We start from the raw sequence: 20,571 nt of genomic DNA on the forward strand, positions 1-20,571 counted from the left end.
AAGGGACTTCCCATCTCTGTGCCTCAGAGTCCTCATCTATAAAATGGGAATGCTAATACTTGTCACCAGGGTCCTTTTGCCTGCAGAGAGGTGAGGAGTGGTCTGAGGTCACACACGATCCGGGTGCAGTGCCAAAAACTTTCACCCAGACTTCTGATCAGAGTCTGTTACACCTCTCTGGTTGGATCCTGGGAAGAGAATGGGGAGGGCCTGGCCCTGCTTCTATTCAGATTCTTGGAAAGTTCTGAATTGAGAAGTGACTGTCCCCACGCAGGCTGAGATTTCTGGCTCTTGGAGGGCAGAAGAAGTGGGTGGCAGAGGGTTACTGCCTCCTGGAGAGAGCCATGCCTGCACTGCCGGCTCATCTCCGGGATGGGATTATGGGGACTCAGAGAGGAAGTTGCCTCAGGTCACATAGCAGCCAGTGGCAGAACTGAGTCCTGTGGACAGGACCCTGGGCTCAGGCTTCCCTTCCTCTCAGAGGCCGCCCTCCCCTAGCAGGGGCCATCAGGAACCTGGCATGGAGGGAACCTTGTCATCTGAGGTTCTCTAATTTCAATTATTTCTGTCCCCCTGGGGGAGGGTAACAATAAGAGTTTATTGGGCACCTACTGTGTATCAGGGCCTGTGTTTGCGTATCTCATTTAGTCCTTGTAACACTACAGCAAGGCAAGGGTCGGTAGCCCATTTAACAGAGGGAGAAGTGGAGGCTCAGAGAGGCCCATAAACTGGCCAAGCGTCCCCTTGCTGAGTGCCAAGCTGGGATTCACTCCCAGGTCTGTGAGGATGTACAACTCATGTTCTTCCCACCGACCTCCCGGGTCACTGCCCTCTACAGGGCTTGGTTTGGCGGGGAAAGGAATGGAAACTTAGTTGAGCATCTGTCCACAGTGTGCCGGGAATTTTCATACATAAGGTACTTTTTTGAGGGACAGGGAACATGGGGAGTAGCAGTCATGAGAAGGTCAGGCCCGGAGGGGGGCCAGGACAGTGAGGGCTGGCATGGTGTTTTCTAGTATCTCAGAATGCGCTGTGGTCCTGGTGGGTCCCGTGAGGGTTGGCAACCTCTGGGAGCAAGGGGTCCCGGCCACGGGTCCCAATTCTGCCACTGGCTGTGAGCTTTCCCTGGATCTCCATAGTCCCATCCGTGATATGCCGGTAATGCCTGCCCGGCTCTCCTTGGAGCCTGTGGGGAGGACCGATGTAGATTGTGTGTGGGGGTCGTTTCTCCCTCCTGGAAGACCCCAGGAGGTTGACTGGTCCCCAGCCCCATCCAGCATCCACTGCACTCACTAACCAGAAGCTCTCTTGTGTCTAGCCTCCTTCCCTCCCGCTGTGGCGGCTCCTGGCCGCCACACGGCTCTGTGTGGGCCCTCCAGGCCATGCTGCCTCTGACAGGCAACCAGGGCTCAGCTCGTGGCAAACATTCTTTTCATAGTTCCTGGAGCACAGCAAATCCGGCTGCTTAGCCAGGAATGCAGAGCCCCCTCCTGCAGCGGCAGCAGGGGCTTGGGCAGGGGAGCCCCTGGAGGTCAGGCAGGACAGGGGCGAGTGGAGGACCCCTCCCCACCCCCCCCCCCCACACACACACTCTCTCTCTCTCTCTCTCTCTCTCTCTCTCTCTTTCTCTCTCTGTGCCTCAGCTCCAGAGAGCTGCAAGGCTGTCCTCATTATCTGGGAACTCATTCAGCTTCAGTCCAAACTGACATCGTCCGCCACCGGCCGGCTGGTGACCCTGGGCAAATGACTTCTTTCTGAGCCTCTGTTTCTTCATCTGTAAAATAGGGTTTATAATTTAACCTCAGGCTTTTGGGAGGCGTCATGGTGATGATGATGATAATGATAATAGGAAACATATATTGGATGTTCTTTATGCCAAGCACTGCTTGAAGTCGGCTACATGAAATTAACGCGTCTAATCCTCTCCAGTGCTCTGCGAAGTAAGAATTGCTCCCATGGTATTGACCAGGAAGCTGAGGCACAGACCACTGAGGTCACTGCTGGTAAGAGGCAGGGCTGGGAGAAGACTGCGAGCGGCTGGGCTCCAGAGTGGTTCTTAACCCGTCATGATGTTTTAGGCAAGACTCTTAGCCGAGGGCCAGCCCATGGTAGGGGCTCAGAAAATGGAGACTTCTCCCATGAGCCCCCCGCTGGGAGGAGCCAGCTGTTCACCTCATGGCCATCAGCATGTCAGGTTGGAAAGTTGGGATGGGGAAGCAGGCCTGGGGTCCTGGCCAATCTCCTTGGGCACCTGCGCTCGCCAAAGCTGGTGGGGGCCAGGGGGGTATAGACTGTCCCCCCCACATCTGGCCTGGGATTTAGCTGGAGGCAGGCTCTGTGCAAGGAGGAGATGTCGCCAGGGGAGGGGCTCAGGAGGAGATTAGGAAAGGCGGCTGAGGGCGGAGGTTAAGAACAGAGTCCCATTGAAGTCGGCTCAGGCACTGCCCTGGCACACTCACCCACCCCACCTTCTATTTTGTAGGACCGCGGGAGCCTTGGTCAACTGGAGTGGGCCCCTGAGGCCCGTCATAGGAGCTGCTCACTCTGTCGCCAGCTGTGCTGGCATCTGGGTTGAGGCAGCACAGGTGGGGGTGGAGGAGAAGTGGGGAGAAGTAACCGTGGCTGCAGTCTCCAGGGAGCCCAAGTATACAGGGGTTTGGCCATTTAGGGGCTGTGCAAGCCCCAAGGTTCAGATCCCAGCCCCAGTGCTTCCTGTCACCTTGGAGAATGGATGTCACCTCTCTGAGCCTCAATGCTCCTCCTCAGAGAAATGGGACAGCAATTCCCGCCTTATAGAGTTATGGGAGAGCATGATCAAAAATAATGCCTGGAGCATGCCTAGTGCTATGTCTGGTGCAGAAAATGTACTTGGGATTTTTAGCGACCATTATTATTAAGGGCTAATGGGTGGAGGGGATGGGGAGCCAGCTTTAAGCTGTGCTTGAGGTCTTTTTTTTTTTAATTTATTTTTATTTTTGGCTGTGTTGGGTCTTTGTTGCTGCGCGTGGGCTTTCTCTAGTTGTGGCGAGCGGGGGCTACTCTTCGTTGCAGTGTGCAGGCTTCTCACTCTGGTGGCTTCTCTTGTTGCGGAGCATGGGCTCTAGGTGCATGGGCTTCAGTAGCTGTGCCACGCGGGCTCAGTAGTTGTGGCTCGCGGGCTCTAGAGCGCAGGCTCAGTAGTTGTGGCTCACGGGCTTAGCTGTTCTGCGGCATGTGGGATCTTCCCGGACCAGGGATCGAACCCATGTCCCCTGCACTGGCAGGCCGATTCTTAACCACTGCACCACCAGGGAAGTCCCTGTGCTGGAGATCTTTGATTCTGATATTTAAGGCATTTCTCAGGCTGACCCCAGCTGGCCCTTCTCATCTCAAACCATCTGTGTTTGGAGAGGTTAAGAGCCCAAGCTTTGGCACCAACAGCCTAGGCTCTACCCCTCGTGAGCTGTGTGACCTTTGGCCAATTACTTAACCTCTCTGTCTCTTGGTTTCCCACTCTGTAAAAAGGAAAGACGAAGAACCTACTTCACTGGGTTGGTATGAGGATTAAATGAGATAATTCATGAGAAGAGCCCAGAACCGTGCCTGGCACATAGTAGGTGTACAATAAATGTTAGCTATGATTAGTTAGTTCGTTTATTTATTCTAAATATGTTCAGGGCATTCACATCTCCCTACCCTCACACATGGTATTCCCTTAGCCTGGACTGATCACCTCTCCCCACTACCACCCAGTTAAATCCATGTTCATCTTTCAAAAGCCCAGATCCAACATAAGTCAGTTCCCCTCCCTGAGCCTCATGGTGAGGGTGTGGGCTGGGGCCAGACAAGCTGGGGTCAAGTTGGCCAGTGAGGACCTCCCACGCAAGCTCCATCAGCCAGTCTGGGCCCTCAGAGAGAGTAGCCTCATGACCCCCCTCTGGGGTCATGGTGTCAGAGGGGCGTGGACGGAGGCAGGGCTCAGCTGAGCTGGAGAGAAGGCTTAGGAGCCGCTGGCTTCGGCATCTGGCTGCTTGTGCAACGAGAGGGCTGGGATGTCAGAGTTTCCATGGGAGCGGGCAGAGGCAAGCAAGCAGCTGGGGGAGAGAGTGACGCAGCCGGCAGGCCTCCCTGCCAGGTGGGCTGGCTAGGCGTCCCCTCCCCATCCACCCAGGATTCATATCTGGGCTTGGACTACGGCCCCAGCTCTGCTGTGTGACCGGGACTAGGGCTTATGATAGCCAGGCATCATGGTTGAGCCAGAAATGGGGACCTGGCCATCGAGGGCTGCGAGCACATCATCTCCCCCTGCTCAACAACCCTCCATGGCTCCCCATTGCCTTCCAGAGATACACAAGCATAGCATTTAAGGCTCCCCACTAAGTCGCCCGAGGCTTCTCAGCTCATCCTTGTCGTCTCAGCCCCACAGCACTTCTGGACCGTCCCTGTATCTGCCAAGCAGCTTCCTACTGCCTGAAATTCCTTTGCTTACTGTGTCTGCCTGTCAGACTCCTACTCACCCTTCAGGATCCAGCCTTAATGTCCTTTCCTTCATGAAGTCTTCCAGGGAAACTCAAGGGAGGGCAATATTTCCTGCTCTGCACTCCCACGGCCTGGAGACCTTAGTCAATTGTGTGATGGCCACGTGTCTGATGCCTCCAGCTAATTCAGGGCAGGGCATGGGGCTGAACCATTTCTTTGTCCCAAGGCCTAGCCTCAGGTCCCCTACCTAGTACGAGCTTCCCCAGGCAGGAACCCTAGTCTATAGTAGGGGCCACCCCAGCTTAGGGCCTGACAGAGTGTAGGGACTTCTCCGGTATGGACCCTGGCCCACAGAAGGGGCTTCCTCAGCCTGGGCCCTAGGACAGGAGGACCTCCATCAAACCAGGGCCAGGTCCCCCATGGGCATTGCTAAGTGCATGGAATGAATGGAGTTGGTGAGGGGGGGACCTGGCTCCCTGAGAGGAGACTGAGGTTGGGGGCCAATGTTCCAGCAGGGGCTCCTGGTAAAAGACCCATGGCAGGCGCTGGGGTAGCTGAGTTAGCGCAGGAGGCTTCGCCAGCTCCTGGCATCTTCCTCACTGTCTCCCTCTTTCATGCTCAGGCCTTGTCTCTGCTGGCACCTTCAGAGGCCCCTCCGACCTGAAAGGTGAGCTAGATTTGGGGGCAGGGCTCTCTGACATCCCCAGCTGGATGAGACCTGTGCCTGCCGCTACCTACCCTTGCTCCCTCCAGCTGCAGCAGATGCCCCTCCCAGGCTTGGGGTGGCCTAGCGGGCAGGTGACCTCAGCTCCCTCCGGCCCAACTTGGAAGCGGCTTTTTCTCATTTGTGAACTATTTCGCCCGGCTCCTTGGCGTGGCCGTGTTTGCTTGGCCTGCCCGGGTGCAGTGGCCTGGCCGCGCTCCCGCCGGGCCCGCTCCCTGCCCAGCTCAGCCCCTCCTGCCGATGCCGAAGCTGCCGCCACTGCGCGGGGAAGCCGCGAAGGCCCAGGAATCTTGGCAGGCGTCGGGAGGCAGCGGGCGGCGGGCGGCGGGTGGCGCTCCGGAAAAGGCTGCAAATGCGAAACAGAAGGCGGGGGACTGGCGGCTGAGAAGGCCCCGCCTGGCTCGGCCTGGAGCCTGGGGGTGCCTGGGTCCGGTGGCCCACCCGTGTCCGGTCTCGATCAGAAGCTCAAGGCCTCTTCTGGGAAATGAGCAATGGCACCAGCTGAGGCCTGAGCCCCCCGGCGAGGAAGGGCCGGTCTCCTGGCCACCTGCCTGAGGATACACTGTTGCCCTGGGTCCTGTCCACTGCTGGGCCTCTTCTGGTTCATCTCCCCCGCCTGGCTGTCCCTACCTCCCTGGATGCTTTGTTGCCCCGCCAGAAGCTCCTACCCAGGGTGGTAGTGGGGTGGCTAGCCTCAGAGATGGGCAGCGGCTGGGGGTCTGGGAGGTAAACCTAGTTACCTGCAGGGAGGGAGGTTCACCACAAGCCCCCTCCAGCCCAGAGCTGAGAAGGACCCTGGAAGAGCCACAAAGAAAAAGGGACCCTATGAGAAGCCATCTTGCAGGCTTGTCTGGAGGTGGGAGGTGGCGTTGTCAGAGGCCAGGAGCTGGAGCACACAGGCTGCAGACTGTTCCAAGTGCCAGTGTGCTGAGCCCCAGCTGGGGATGGGGTGGGGTTGGGGGAAGACATGCCCTGGAGGAGGAGCTGTTCTGCCTGAGAGAGGCACGGAAGGCTGCTTGGAGGAGGCGGCATTTGAGCTGGGTCTTAAATGAGGAATAACATGTTTGCCTGGAGGAGAAAGAAAGAGCAATTCAGGCAAAGGCAGGCAGGTGGGTACAGGGAAACATCGAAAAGCTTGGGTTGTCTGGATTCAGGACGCTGGGGCTCAGGGTACAGTGGGCTCCTCTCACTCCCTGAACATGGGTGATTTCCCTAAGGGTGAGTCCATGGCCCTCACCCAGGCTGCAACAACCCTGCCGATGAAGCCCTATTTTGATCTCCAGGCAATCTCTCTCGCTCTCAAGTTTCAGAACCACAGGTTCTCTGCCTCTTAGATACTGCCCAGCCCAGAAGCCCCTCAGTCTTCCTTGACGAGATTTTTGCTCTGCTCTCAGTTTGGAATATTCCACCATCACTTGCGCCTATGAGTATGTTGAACTCTCCTCTGTCCTTCAAACCTCCTTCCAATGCTGCTTTGCAAATGGAGGTCCCCTGTGGTCTGGGAGCCTCACCTGCAGAGGTGAGGGATGTTAGGACTCTTGAAGCCTGGTTGGGTAGACAAGGTGTGAAGAGGGCAGCACTCCTGTCCTGCCATTAACCTGGATGATAAGGTGTCCTCCAGGCGGCCTTGTCCCAGCCTGATCACCTCCCCCCACCTCGCCAGCTCCCAGGTTCCAGGCAGCCCTTTGGCTTTGGAGCAGTCCTCATGCCTGCATATTTAAATTTGAGGGGTTCAGAGTCCCAGTGGCCTGTAGGACAGTGAGCTCAGCTCATGGGCTCTGGGCCCCGCAAGTCTCCACCCAGACCTTGTGGGGCTGCTTGTGGATCGTCCACGGTGGTCAGCCCCAGACCTGACATTAACATTAAAGCCATAAGTGCTGGCCTTCTAGAGGCTCCCATCAAGTGACCAACAGCTAGAGATTTCAGAACCTGGAACTCTGACAGGATCTAGGTACAAGGAACAAGAGAGGACAGAGAGAGACAACAGAGAAAGACAGGGTCACAGAGGTGGGAAGACAAATGGGATGGCGACACAGAGATAGGAGGAGAGAGACACACCAGGAGATGCCTCAGACACACAGGCAGGTGAGGACCTGGATTCAGCGACACAGAGACACAGAGGAAGGGACACAGGTGGGCATGTCACATACCCAGAAGTAGAGAAGACAGAGTCCATAAGACTGGATTGGGGGTTTGAGGGTAAAGGAACAGGGCTGTCATGTACAGTTGTGCAGGTTGGTTACTGTTCAAGGGCACTCGGGGAAAGGCAATGAGTAAGGCCTGAGTTGGCTGGAAGGAGGGGTAGCCTTTTCTAATTGTGCTAAGGCATGGTATAGGCTAGAGAGATTCCATGTAAGGAAGGAAGGGTCAGAAGTGTCAGAAGTGACGTCCAGATTTCTGGCCTGGGCAACAGGGAGTGGGGGAGAAGCAAGTAATAGGGGAGAAGGTAGTGACAGCAGTTTGGGTGGAGGTGTATGAGGGACAGCCAGGCGAAAATGCTTAGCTCATAGTCAGCCCCAGGAGTCTGGGGCTCAGGAGAGAGGTAGCTGGAAACAGATGTGGGAGTCCTTGGTGATGGGATTGGAACTGTGGGAGCTGGGGAGAGCTGGAAACTGCAGGAGAAACATCCAGAGAGAAGAGAAGAGGCCTGAGCCAGCTCCTTGGGGCAAGCCTGGGTCTGCAGAGTGGGCAGAGGGAAGGAGCAGAGAAGAATCTGAGGAAGAGCCTTTCCAGGAAGGAGGAAAGCAGGGTCACAAGGCGGGAGTCAGTGCTGGCGAGAAGGAAACACGAGGTGAGAGGGTGAGGGGTAGAGACAGTTCTTTTGAGAAGCTTGGCTGAGAAGGGCTGGAAAGAGATGAGGTGGCCAGGGGCGGGGGTGAGGCCTGTGTAGATGTGGGATGGAGAGACTGGAGACTGGGGGAGGCATCCACAGAGAGCGAGAGGTCCCCGAGGAAGAGGAAGAGGTGTGGAGGGGCCCGGGGCCTTGAGTGGGAGACAGGACCCCCTTCCTCTGAGACTCAGGAGAGGGGGACGGGGAAGGGCTCTCTGATCTCTGCAAGCCGGGAGAGAGGTGGGGGGGCTGGGAGGCTCAGGAACCCTGGAGAAGTCTGGAGCCACCCTGCTCAGCAGTGAGGGTGGGCATCATGCCCAGTGAGGGAGGAGGGCAGTTCCTCTGCTCCTCTCCAAGATGCATAACTCCATCCTTGTCCTGAGCAGGCTGTGTGACCCCTGCTCGGTGTCATCTCAGGGCTGGTTAGGGAAAAGGCCTAGCAGGCCAGAAATTTGACTTTAGGCAAATTCACAAGGTGCTGGCCTTTGGCGGCAAGTCACCTGAGGTTTTCAAGGGTTGGAGGAGATGTTGCTTTGCAGCAGGAGGAACTGAGGTTAGACTGAAGGGAGGACTTTCTGGCCACCGGGGTAACAGGACAAAGCCGCATGGAGGGGCTGATGGCTTAGACCATCTCAGTTAACCCTTTCACAGATGAGGACACCGAGGTTCAGAGAGGTTAAGTCACTTGCCCAAGATCACCCAGCCGGTAAGTAGCTTTGCTGAAATGGGAGTTCAGGGGCTGCCGGGACCTAGAGGGCCTTAGGGCCCCCCAGGGCTGGATCCCTGATAGGGAGAGCCTGAGCAAGAAATGCTGCTCACCTGTTGAAGTGGCAGTGACCGGGTTGGAGAGAGAGAGAGAGAGACAGAGAGAAATGAGTCAGGGCCAGAGACCCAGGGACAGAACAGAGCGAGGCTGGACGAGTGGGGAGGCAGGAGGCACCGGGGGAGCAAGTGGGGCAGCCGATCCCGCAGAAATGTCTCCACAACAGGAAGCGTCTCATAACATACCTGTGGTTTGGCCAGGCCCCGGGCTGCCTCAGCTCCCCGAGGCTTCCTCAGCTGCAGCCGCCCTTCTGGGGTTGGGGGCTTGGAGCAGCGGGAGCCTGCACAGAGCCGCGTTCCATCCACCCACCGGGGGTGGGGTGGGGTGAGGTGGGGGTGCTGCCAGGGCCACACTAGCCACACCCCTGCACGGTCTGTCGGGAGCCTGCGCCCCACCCTCAGGCTCCCCTTTTTATCTGGACCTCTGATAGCTCACGTGTAAAATGGGATGGGGAGTAGGCAGGCCCTTAAATTCCATGGAATCACCTGGGCCCCCTCTGCTGGCCGCCCCCTGGGACAGGACCCTTTGAGAGGGGACTGGTGGGGAGGAGTCACTGCTGCTGATGCCCCTTCCCCTCCCAAAGCCCTGTCCAGGGAGAGAGGGGTCTGTCTTCATGCGCTTCTTCTTCCTGCTGGGGTCCATTCCCCTCCCCTCTCCATTGGTCTGAAAGACCCTGGAGCGCTACCTGCTCCCAGCCAACCTCCTCGGCCGCCCCTGGAGGAGGCCCAGGCTGCCACAAAACGCTGACTTGGACAAAATGCTGTTTTACGGGGATTTGTTGAAAAGGGGGGAAATCCCCGCTAAGGACTTGCAGCTGTCCAAACACCGCGTCTACCCTGCTGCCGCCACCGCTCCATCCCTTGAATTACCGTCTCCTTTTGCATCCCATCTCCTGCCCCTGCCAGCCCAGCCCCTTCCCAGCTGCCCTGGCTCCTGCCTTCCTTCCTAAGAGGTCACCAGAGAGGGTGATGGACTGCCCAAGGTCACCCAGCAGAGCCAGGCTTGAGCCTCAGGGCCCTCCGCCAACCCCTGACACCCCTGCTTGGCCGCCATTCCTCACGGGGAGACCAGGAGGAAGCAAATGGATCACAGCTGTTCCTCCGTGTGTGCCTCTACTCCCTGCGCAGGCAGTTCTTAGCTGAAGATCCTTGATTGAGGCCACGGGGATGTCCCACCCGTTCCCATTCTAGCCAACAGATAAGCGCATCTGGCCTAGGGAGGGGGCTCCCAGGGCCGTGTGACATGTGTCTGTGCGAAGTCCTGGATGCTTCCTGGAGTGAGTTACTGGTGTGATCATTAAATCTGATGGCAAATTGAGCTCATCAAACATGGAGCATCTCTGTGTGCCATCCAAGTCCTGTGCTGGTCATGGAGTCGGGGGAATGTGGCGGGGAGAGAGCAGAAGAGCCAAAGAGGGAAACAAGAGCTGTGAGGGAGACCTGCAGGTGTCAGAGGAGCCCGGGGAAAGGCATCCAGTAGGCGTCCAGGATGTCCAAGAATGAGGAAGAGTTAGGAGGTGGAGAAGCAGTAGGGTGAAATGAACGTACAGAGGCCAGAGAGCCTGCGGAGCCTGCAGTGGGGGGGGAGGGGTGGCAGTGAGCAGGGGCTCAGGGGCGCCCAGGCACCCTCGGCTCTGACGGTGGCCGGCATTGGGGGGCAGTCCCTCCCACCTGGGCTGCCACGTCGCACCATTCCAGGGCCATCAATTCTCAGCCCCTTCTCTGGCCAAGCCCCCCACCTGGAGTGGCATAGCCACCTCCCCTCTAAGAGCTAGAGCAAGTTTTCCCTCCTCAAACCCACAGGCAGCTTGGAGCTGGAAGAGAGACTCTCTCTCTCAGTTTGCTTCTCTCTCTGTCTAGCTTGTGCTCTCTGGCGCACTCTCCCCCACTCCCTCCCCCATGGCAGTCTGTCCCAGCGGTTAAGAGCTCAGGTTCTTAACAGACCTCCGCTCAGATCCTGGCTGCCAGCTGTAGCCAGTGGGCACATCACTGTCCTTGTCCCAGCCTCAGACTCCTCACCTATAGAAAGAGGAAGCACAATAGTTCCTTTTTCCCAGGGACCTTGTGGGAGTTAAATGCAGAATATGCAGCACTTAGGCGGTGCCCAACCAGTGGTGTGAGCTGTCATCCTCACTCAGACACCCCTCCCTCCAGAGGAAACACCTGCTCTGGGGTCCTGCAGCAGATCTGCCCCACCTCCACGATGCTGGCAGTGCTGGGATGGGTCAAGTTCAGGGAGCCACAGGGTGTAGGGTGCGGACGCTTCCTGGAGATCCACCGTGCCAAGGAGGAAAGAAAAGTGGGCAGCTGGCAGGGGGCCCTGCCCCTGCCCGGGCTCCTGAGTGGACTGGGGGCTCTTCCTCTGGCGCCCGGCCTGCCTGTGCTCCTCCACAGTTCTTCCCACCCCAGACACCCTCCCAGCTGAGCCTGAGGCTGCCTGCACCCTCCATCACCCCCCCACGCCTAGTGAGGTCTCAACTCAGCATGGGAAGGGGACCAGGGCTCCCCAGAGCCAGGGTTCTCTTGAGTCCTCCTGTGGTGGTGCCGCGACCTCGGCCTCTGGCCTACCCAGGCCAGAGCTGCTCCCTCCCCTCCCCCTGCTTCCTGCTGCGAGCTCTGCCCCTCCACCTGCTCCCCCAACCCTCTGCCCCCCTACCAGGCAGAACATCCTGGCTCTGTGCTGTGTGAGCACCACCTCCACCCTAACAGCCCCCCCAGCTCGGGTGGCAAGTGCAGGAGGGCCCTTCCCCCTCTCCGGAGAGGACGCGTGGTGTGGTGGTTAGAGATTGGGGCTCAAGAGTCAGACTGCCTGGGTTTAGGCTCTGACAGCATCTCGGTTTCCTCATCTGTAAAACAGGGCCGACAAGCCTCGCAGGGCTGCACGGGGATGGAATGTCCAACAAACGTCAGGGCAGTGCATGGCCGGAGCTTCCATCGGCAGCAGCTGAGTGCCAGGCCTGCACCCTGTGGCCTCTCGAGGCCCAGCACCAATTATGGTGCGGACAGAGCAGGCGGCCTGTGTCGAGGGAAGGTGTTCTGGGCAAGATGCTTAGTCTAAGCTTCTGCTTCTACGTCTATAGAATAGGGGATTATTATTGTAGGAGCTGGTGGGGGGTCATTAAGAGGGTTAGTGATGTGAAGCTGGTGAAGCCCCGCCTGGCACGTGAGCCCGTAGGTCACAGGGGTTACTATTATGCTGGGGCTGAGGGAGGCTGAACGACCCGCCCAGGGTTACAGAGAGGTTATGGCAGAGCTGGGCTGGCAGCTTCACCGACCTTCTCCGGAGTCCCGCGTTCGTTCCTGCAAAGCCCTGAGTGATACTGAGTTTGGAGGAACACCGCACTGCAGCTCCAGACTCAGCCCCACGTGCATCCCTGAGTGTGCACAACGCGCCCGCACTCCCTCCTGCGCCCGGGCAGGCGCAGGTGTGGAGAGGCCCCTGGGTGGGGTGAGGGGAGCCGGGAGCAGGGATGCCAGGGCAAGTGAGACTTTCCTGGGGCGTGTGAAATGCCAGGCTAGTCCACTGTGCAGATATTGATGGGTGCTTGCCGTGAGGCACTGTGATATCTCTAATCATCACAGCAGCCTTGAGAAGCAGGTGGTTAGCCTAGCTTTAAAAAAAAAAATTTTTTTTTTAATTTGTTTTATTTTATATTTTTGGCCACGATCAGAGACCGAACCCGGGCCCCCAGCAGTGGAAGTGCAGAGTCCTGACCACTGGACCACTAGGAGATTCCCTAGCCTAGCTTTTTCTAAAAAGAACTTTATTGAGATACAATTCACATAGCATACAATTGGTTCATTAAAGTGTACGAATCAATGTTTTTTTTAAGGTATTCACAGCATTGTGCAACCATCACAACAAGCAATTTAGAACGTTTTCATCACCCCTGATAGAAGCCCTGTGCCCATTAGCAGTCACTCCCCATTTCCACCCCCCCAGCCCTAGGCAACCACTCATCTATCTACTTTCTGTCTCTATAGATTTACCTATTCTGAACATACAAATAGAATTAGATAATATGATTTTGTGACTGGATTCTTCACCTGGTATAATGTTTTCAAGATTCATCTGTATTGTAGCATTTATCAGTATCTCCCTTCTTTTTATTGCTGAATGACAGTCCGTTGCCTGGATATACCACACCATCCATTCATCAGTGGGTGCACATCTGTGTTGTTTCTACTTTGTGACTGTTACGAATAATGTCACCATGAACATTCATGTACACGTTTTTGTGTGGACGTGTTATTCCATTTTACAGATGAGGAAGCTGAGGTTCACAGAGTGGAAACCTCTTGCCCAGGCTCCCCCAGCTGGTGAGCGGAGGACTCAGGCTGGCCATCCAAAGCTGGAGCCTGTGCTTCTTCCCAACCCAGGCCTTGTTCTCAGAGCTGAGCTAAATGCTGTGACAGGGCTAGATCGGGACACAGGAGTGAGGGGTTAACTCTATAGAGGAAGGGATGACAGCTTCCCTGGGCCTTGAAGGACGAGTTGGAGAGAGGAAGAACACTGCAGGCAGAGAAATAGCAGGTACAAAGGCCCGGAAGTGTGAGGCTGCCTGGTGTCTGGGGCAAAGGTATGGGGGAGGGGAGAGGCAGAGAAAGGGGTGGCAGGTGATAGGCAGGCACCCACTAGGTGATTAGATTTAAAAGGCTTTGAACGCCATGCTGGGCACCAAGGACTTTTTTTTAATGTTTGTCTGCATTGGGTCTTCATTGCTGCGCGCAGGCTTTTCTCTAGTTGCGGCGAGCGGGGGCTTCTCTTTGTTGCTGTGCGCGGGCTTCTCATTGTGGTGGCTTCTCTTGTTGCAGAGCACAGGCTCCAGGTGCGCAGGCTTCACTAGTTTTCGCACACGGGCTCTAGAGCGCAGGCTCAGTAGCTGTGGCGCACGGGCTTAGCTGCTCCACTGCATGTGGGATCTCCCGGACCAGGGCTCGAACCCGTGTCCCCTGCACTGGCAGGCAGATTCTTAACCACTGTGCTACGAGGGAAGCCCTTTTTTTTTTTTTTTTTTAATCAATTGATTTTTGGCCACACGGCTTGCGGGATTTTAGTTCCCCGACCAGGGACTGAACCTGGGCCCCTGGCAGTGAGAGCACGGAGTCCTAACCACTGGACTGCCAGGGAATTCCCACAAAGGACTTGATCCTGAAGGCAGTGGGGAGCCCCAGAAGGGCATCAACATAATGTGAGGTCAGAGAGACCTTAGTCAAATCCCAGTTCTGGGACTTCCCTGGTGTCACAGTGGTTAAGATTCCACGCTCCCAGGGCTTCCCTGGTGGCGCAGTGGCTGAGAATCCGCCTGCCAGTGCAGGGGACATGGGTTTGAGCCCTGGTCCGGGAGATCCCACATGCCGAGGAGCAACTAAGCCCGTACGCCACAACTACTGAGGCTGCGCTCTAGAGCCCGCGAGCCACAACTACTGAAGCCCCCGTGCCTAGAGCCCGTGCTCGGCGCACCACAACGAAGAGTAGCCCCCTCTCGCCACAACTAGAGAAAAGCCTGCGCGCAGCAACGAAGACCCAATGCAGCCAAAAAAAAATAAACAAATGAATGAATTTATGTTAAAAAAAAAAAGAATCCACGCTCCCGATGCAGGGGCCTGGGTTCGATCCCTGGTCAGGGAACTAGATCCCACATGCATGCCGCAACTAAGAGTTCCCATGCCACAACTAAGAAGCCTGCCTGCTGCAACCAAGCCCCAGTGCAGCCAAAAAATAAAAATAAAAAAACCCCAGTCTGCTTCCTAGAGACCTCTGCGTTAGTTTTGTCATCTGGAAAATGGGGATGACAATAACAATACCTCGTTAAAGTGTTAGGAGGATTAAGTGAGCTTCCATCTCTAGAGAGCTTAGCCCCTGGCTGGCAGAGAGCCAGCCCAGCACATGGTAGTGGGTGTAATCACCAAACAGTTTCTGGCAGAGCTGTGCCAAGGTTAGAGATGCTCTGGAAGAGCATCTGGCCGCCAAGTGAATAGTTAGGGGGAGGCTACTGTCCAGGGAGGGGTCCTCGGTAGACTTGGGGGGGCGGCGATAGAGAGCTATGGGCAGGATTAGGAGAGACTCTGAGACTTTGAGAATTGCTTGTGAATAATATCTAAATCCTGATCTTTTTGTGAGTCCCTGGGCCCGTTGCCAACGTACCCATGGGCTGGCTTGATGGCCCCTCTCGTTCCTCCCTGCAGCAAAAGCCTAAGGACGCCATGCGGGGGGCTCTGACGTCCCTGTCTTCGCTGCCGCCACCTCTGCTGCTGCTGCTGCTGGTGCTGGGGTGCGGGCTGAGGGCGGCCGCCAGCGGTGGAGCCGCCGGGGCAGCGGGCTACCCGCCGGTGCAGTACGTGCAGCCCATGCACAAAGGACCCGTGGGGCCGCCCTTCCGCGAGGGCAAGGGCCAATACCTGGGTGAGCACCTCCCCGCCCCGCCCCGCCCCGGACAGTCCTGACCCCCAACTCCCTGCCTCCCGACCTCCACCAGCTCTTCCCAGGCGCCCCCGCCTCCGGCCACAGCCCCTCAATCCCCACCAAAGACTTTCCCATCTCCACTTTCTTCCTGATGCTGGTCCGGGGCGGGTGCAGAAGTGGGGTGGGGAAGTGGGGTGCCGCTGGCTGGCGGAGATGGTCTTTAGGTAGAGGGTGGGGCGGGAAGGTTTGTGGGGAAGTGGGGAGGGCGGGGCGGCTCAGATCGGCTCTAAGGAGGGATGCTGGTGCCACCTGGTGGCCACTCCACCCCGGTCAGGCAGGGATGAGAAGCTCTTAGGGAAGGCCTAGTCTGGGTGGGTTGGGTGCTAAGAGCCCTGGGTGTGGATACCCTGCGGTTCCCAAGGTGGCCACTGAACCGCCTAAATTCCATCTTCCATGAGAGCAGGGAGGGGGAGGACGGGACTGGTCTTCATGAACAGATACAGAACCTTGTCTTCTCAAGTTGCACCACACGCTGGTATGGGGAGTGGGAAGATGGGTCCCCTGTTCCCACTGTTCAGGCCCCTGACTGACCCCTTCTCTCTCTTTCTCTCTCAGAAATGCCTCTACCGCTGTTGCCAATGGACCTGAAAGGAGAGCCTGGTCCCCCAGGAAAACCCGGACCGCGGGGTCCCCCTGGCCCTCCTGGCTTCCCAGGAAAACCAGGCACTGGAAAACCAGGGCTACATGGGCAGCCTGGACCCGCTGGCCCCCCTGGCTTCTCCCGGATGGGCAAGGCTGGTCCCCCAGGGCTTCCAGGCAAGGTTGGCCCACCAGGGCAGCCGGGGCTTCGGGGGGAGCCAGGGATACGAGGGGACCAGGGCCTCCGGGGGCCCCCAGGGCCCCCTGGCCTACCTGGGCCCTCAGGCATTGCTGTCCCTGGAAAACCAGGTCCTCAGGGGGTGCCAGGGCCCCCAGGATTTGGGGGGGAGCCAGGGCCCCAGGGAGAGCCTGGGCCCCCGGGTGATCGAGGCCTCAAGGGTGAAAATGGAGTGGGCCAACCAGGGCTTCCTGGAGCCCCAGGCCAGGGGGGTGCCCCCGGACCCCCTGGTCTCCCTGGTCCAGCTGGCTTGGGCAAACCAGGTTTGGATGGGTTTCCTGGGGCCCCTGGAGATAAGGGTGAGTCTGGGCCTCCTGGGCTGCCAGGACCCAGGGGGGAGCCAGGAGCTTTGGGCCCAAAAGGGCCCCCTGGGCTGGATGGTATGGGGGTACCAGGGTCAGCAGGGGTGCCAGGGCCACAGGGCCCACGAGGGGCCAAAGGGGAGCCAGGCACCCGGGGCCCTCCTGGCCTGATAGGCCCCACTGGCTATGGGATGCCAGGGCTGCCAGGTCCCAAGGGGGACAGGGGCCCAGCTGGGGTCCCGGGGCTCTTGGGGGACAGGGGCGAGCCAGGTGAGGATGGGGAGCCAGGGGAACAGGGACCACAGGGCCTTGGGGGCCCCCCTGGACTTCCGGGGTCTGCAGGGCTACCTGGCCGACGTGGGCCCCTGGGGCCTAAGGGGGAGATGGGGCCTGGAGGACCCCCAGGAGTGCCTGGCATTCGGGGTGACCAGGGGCCTAGTGGCCTGGCTGGGAAACCTGGGCTCCCAGGAGAGAGGGGGCTTCCAGGGGCTCATGGACCTCCTGGACCGACTGGGCCCAAAGGCGAGCCAGGTTTCACGGGCCGCCCTGGAGGACCAGGGGTGGCAGGAGCCCTGGGGCAGAAGGGTGACTTGGGGCTCCCTGGGCAGCCTGGCCTGAGAGGCCCTTCTGGAATCCCAGGACTCCAAGGTCCGACTGGCCCTATCGGGCCGCAGGGTCTGCCAGGCCTGAAGGGTGAACCAGGCCTGCCGGGGGCCCCTGGAGAGGGGAAAGTGGGAGAACCTGGCATGGCTGGGCCTACAGGGCCTCCTGGGGTCCCAGGTTCCCCAGGACTCACGGGCCCTCCTGGGCCTCCCGGACCTCCCGGGCCCCCTGGTGCACCTGGGGCCTTCGATGAGACTGGCATCGCCGGCCTGCACCTGCCCAATGGCGGCGTGCAAGGAGCTGTGCTGGGCAAGGGGACCAAGCCCCGGTTTGGGCTGGGCGAGCTGTCGGCCCATGCCACGCCCGCCTTCACCGCTGTGCTCACCTCGCCCTTCCCCGCCTCAGGCATGCCTGTGAAGTTTGACCGGACCCTCTACAATGGCCACAGTGGCTACAACCCGGCCACCGGCATCTTCACCTGCCCCGTGGGCGGGGTCTACTACTTTGCTTACCACGTGCACGTCAAGGGCACCAACGTGTGGGTGGCCCTGTACAAGAACAACGTGCCAGCCACCTACACCTATGATGAGTACAAGAAGGGCTACCTGGACCAGGCGTCTGGGGGGGCTGTGCTCCAGCTGCGGCCCAACGACCAGGTCTGGGTGCAGATGCCCTCGGACCAGGCCAATGGCCTCTACTCCACCGAGTACATCCACTCCTCCTTTTCAGGATTCTTGCTGTGCCCCACATAACCCATGCTGCCCCGGCCTCCTCCTCTTTAGCGGTAGAGAGACCTTCTCACTTACAAAGAACCTCCATTTAAAGAAAAAACCAAAGGCCAAACAGAGGCGGGAGCAAAGGCAGCCGCGGCCTTGGCCCGAGGAGACTGACTGGGTTTCTCCCTCCGCGCAGGCTGAGGTGGTTTCTGGAAGAAGGTGGCCTGCGTTCCTCTCCCCCGAGTGTCTGTGCAGCGTCAGGGTTGTGCCCCCTCTCCTGCCCTGCCTGGCCTGCAGGCAGGGCCCCAGGACGTTCTGCCCAGCTGGTGGAGACCCCTGGCCCCCGTGAGTGCTGGGCCCTGCTGGGCGGCGAAGGATGCTGCTGCTGTGCGAGTCAGAGCTGAGAGGGGACTGAATTCCCCCACCCATTCCCCCGGGGAGACATCTTCGCAGCCCTGCCCTTCCTGCCTGCCCACAGACGGCCCCTGCTCAAGGAAGGGGGCAGGGCCTCCCTCAGTTCTTGGCTGCCCCGCGCGGGACCTCCAGCATAAGACGGTGGGTCCCCTGAAGAGTTTTTGTTTCTCTCCAGGGGAAGGGAGAGGAGGGGGACCATCGAGGTGGCCAGTGGACACCCTGTCAGGACTGCCACCCTAGCAGTGGGGCGGTGGCATCAGGCCTGTCCCTGGCAGGTACAGGCGTGTGGCCCCTCCTTCAGGCTCCCAGGAAGTGCCGACCCCCCTTCACTGCTCAGGCTGCAGCCATGGGGAACGGTGGTTTGTGAGGGGTAGGGGCATGGGTCTGAGGCAGGATGGCAGCTCTTCACCTTCGTCTCCATCCACCAGGCTGCCTCCACCAGCTCTGGCTCTGTTCATCATGAGGCCAGCCACCCAGGCCCCTAGGGACCGCCACAGGCGGGCACGAGGCAGGATGGGCAGTCAGCGAACATGAGTATTCCTCCCTTTCTCTCCTTTCACCTGCTGGGGGAGGGCTGATTTTCTCAGACAAAATTGTAAGGGATCCTTGCCACCCCCAACCCCAGTATCCCCAAGGCAGAGAGCTTCTTGTTTGCCCTCAGAACAAGGTGCACACAAGCTTGGGGATGAAGGCCACCGCCCGCTTTTTCTTAATAGCCATATGATGGGTGTGTGTCGACTACAGGGGTTAGTCTGCTGGGGCTTCTCCTTCACCCTCTGGTTCCAATTTCCTGTCCTAGGCAGGATTAAGGCCCAGGAGGATGAGGCCCTGAGAAAAAGGGTGCCAACAGGCCCGTTTGGAATGAGTTGGATGTTTCTGCCATTTTCCCCAATCAGAGCTCCACCCTGCAGGAAACAGACAGGACCCCCTCCCATGCCCTCAGCCGCTAGTTCAAGCCGAGTGGATAGAGCTGAGGACCCAGCGTGAACCTGCTCCAGCTCTGGCCCATGCCAGCCTTCCTTCCCATGTTGAGGAAGGAGACTGGCCACTGACTTCTTTTTTTTCTTTTTTTAACATCTTTATTGGAGTATAATTGCTTTACAATGGTGTGTTAGTTTCTGCTGTATAACAAAATGAATCAGCTATACATATACATATGTCCCCATATCTCTTCCCTCTTGCATCTCTCTCCCTCCCACCCTCCCTATCCCACCCCTCTAGGTGGTCACAAAGCACTGAGCTGATCTCCCTGTGCTATGCAGCTGCTTCTCACTAGCTAGCTATTTTACATTTGGTAGTGTATATATGTCCATGCCACTCTCTCACTTCATCCCAGCTTACCCTTCCCCGCCGCCCCATGTCCTCAAGTCCATTCTCTAGTAGGCCTGCGTCTTTATTCCCGTCCTGCCCCTGGGTTCTTCATGCCACTGACTCCCGACTTGTGACTCTGTGGCTCCTCAGGCCCATCGCCTGGCCACAACTTCTCCAAACAGAGCAGACCGTTTACTTGCTTTAACTTGCAAAAGGAGAGACAAAAACCCAAATCTGCCCAAGTGGCACTTCAAGAGCAGGTTGTGGCTACGGTTCCTGGTGGGTTTCTTATTCATCGGCCCCCACGGGTACTAAGTCTCAAGTCGTACCTCGGGGAGCCATCTGCTCAGCCTCCTTCCTGGGTCAAAGCCGCTGCCATCTGACCTGTTAGGGAGGCTTCTGTCGGGCGGAAATGCATCAGGTCCTAGTGGGAGCCCAGGGCCCTGAGGAGGGTACAGGGAGCCAAAAAAAAAGAAAAAATGCTGTTTCACAGAACTGAGTTTCTGCTAAATGTCATTCCTGAAGCCTTTGGGGAGAGGTGGGTGGTGCTTCCGAAATATTTATGGGATTTCCAGGTGTCCACTTAACTGACTAGCTTTGATAAACTATGTCAGGTTTTAACAATGAAAACTACATTACCTTGTGCATTTTTATATTGATTCCTCATTTTTTTTTAAGATTAAGGTTTAAATGTTTTCCGTTAGTAATTTCATTTCTAACCTGGTGTAGGAGCTTAGTTCTCTACATACCTATTATGTACCCTGTGTCACAGAAGATTCGGGGAAAAATGCACTGGGGAATCAAAGAAAATGGGACTTCTTTTTGAAAAGAAAAACAACGGTATTGACTGTATTGACACAATCTCAATAAAGCCTGTTGAATAAACAGCCCTGTGCTGAAACTGGCGTTGATTCAGAGGTGTCTCGAGCCTCTGGATTTCATGAAGCACCCAGGGAGCTCTCTGGGGCTCTTGCTCTGCACCCTCTCGAGGAGCGTGCATTCCTCCCAGCCAGGGGTTCTGTCACCACCGCATCAGAAATGCTTGATTCTCTGAAGCTGCCGAGGCTCTGCACCAAGTAAATGCCAAGAGGCATTTTAAGAAAGCAAA

General features: G+C 57.7%; 1 protein-coding gene across 1 annotated transcript in view; it reads left to right on the top strand.

The window, feature by feature from the left end:
- Positions 1–20,116, top strand: part of COL8A2 (collagen type VIII alpha 2 chain) — a 23,250-nt gene extending 3,134 nt beyond the window's left edge. The window contains exons 2-3 of the mRNA XM_004312119.4: positions 15,024–15,240; positions 15,856–20,116. Coding sequence (XP_004312167.3) covers positions 15,042–15,240; positions 15,856–17,774 — 2,118 coding nt within the window. The 5' untranslated portion in view covers positions 15,024–15,041 and the 3' untranslated portion in view covers positions 17,775–20,116. The remainder of the gene's footprint in view (positions 1–15,023; positions 15,241–15,855) is intronic.
- Positions 20,117–20,571: the final 455 nt, after the last annotated feature.

The sequence above is a fragment of the Tursiops truncatus genome, chromosome 1 (genome assembly GCF_011762595.2).
Source record: "Tursiops truncatus isolate mTurTru1 chromosome 1, mTurTru1.mat.Y, whole genome shotgun sequence".
NCBI lineage: Eukaryota > Metazoa > Chordata > Mammalia > Artiodactyla > Delphinidae > Tursiops > Tursiops truncatus.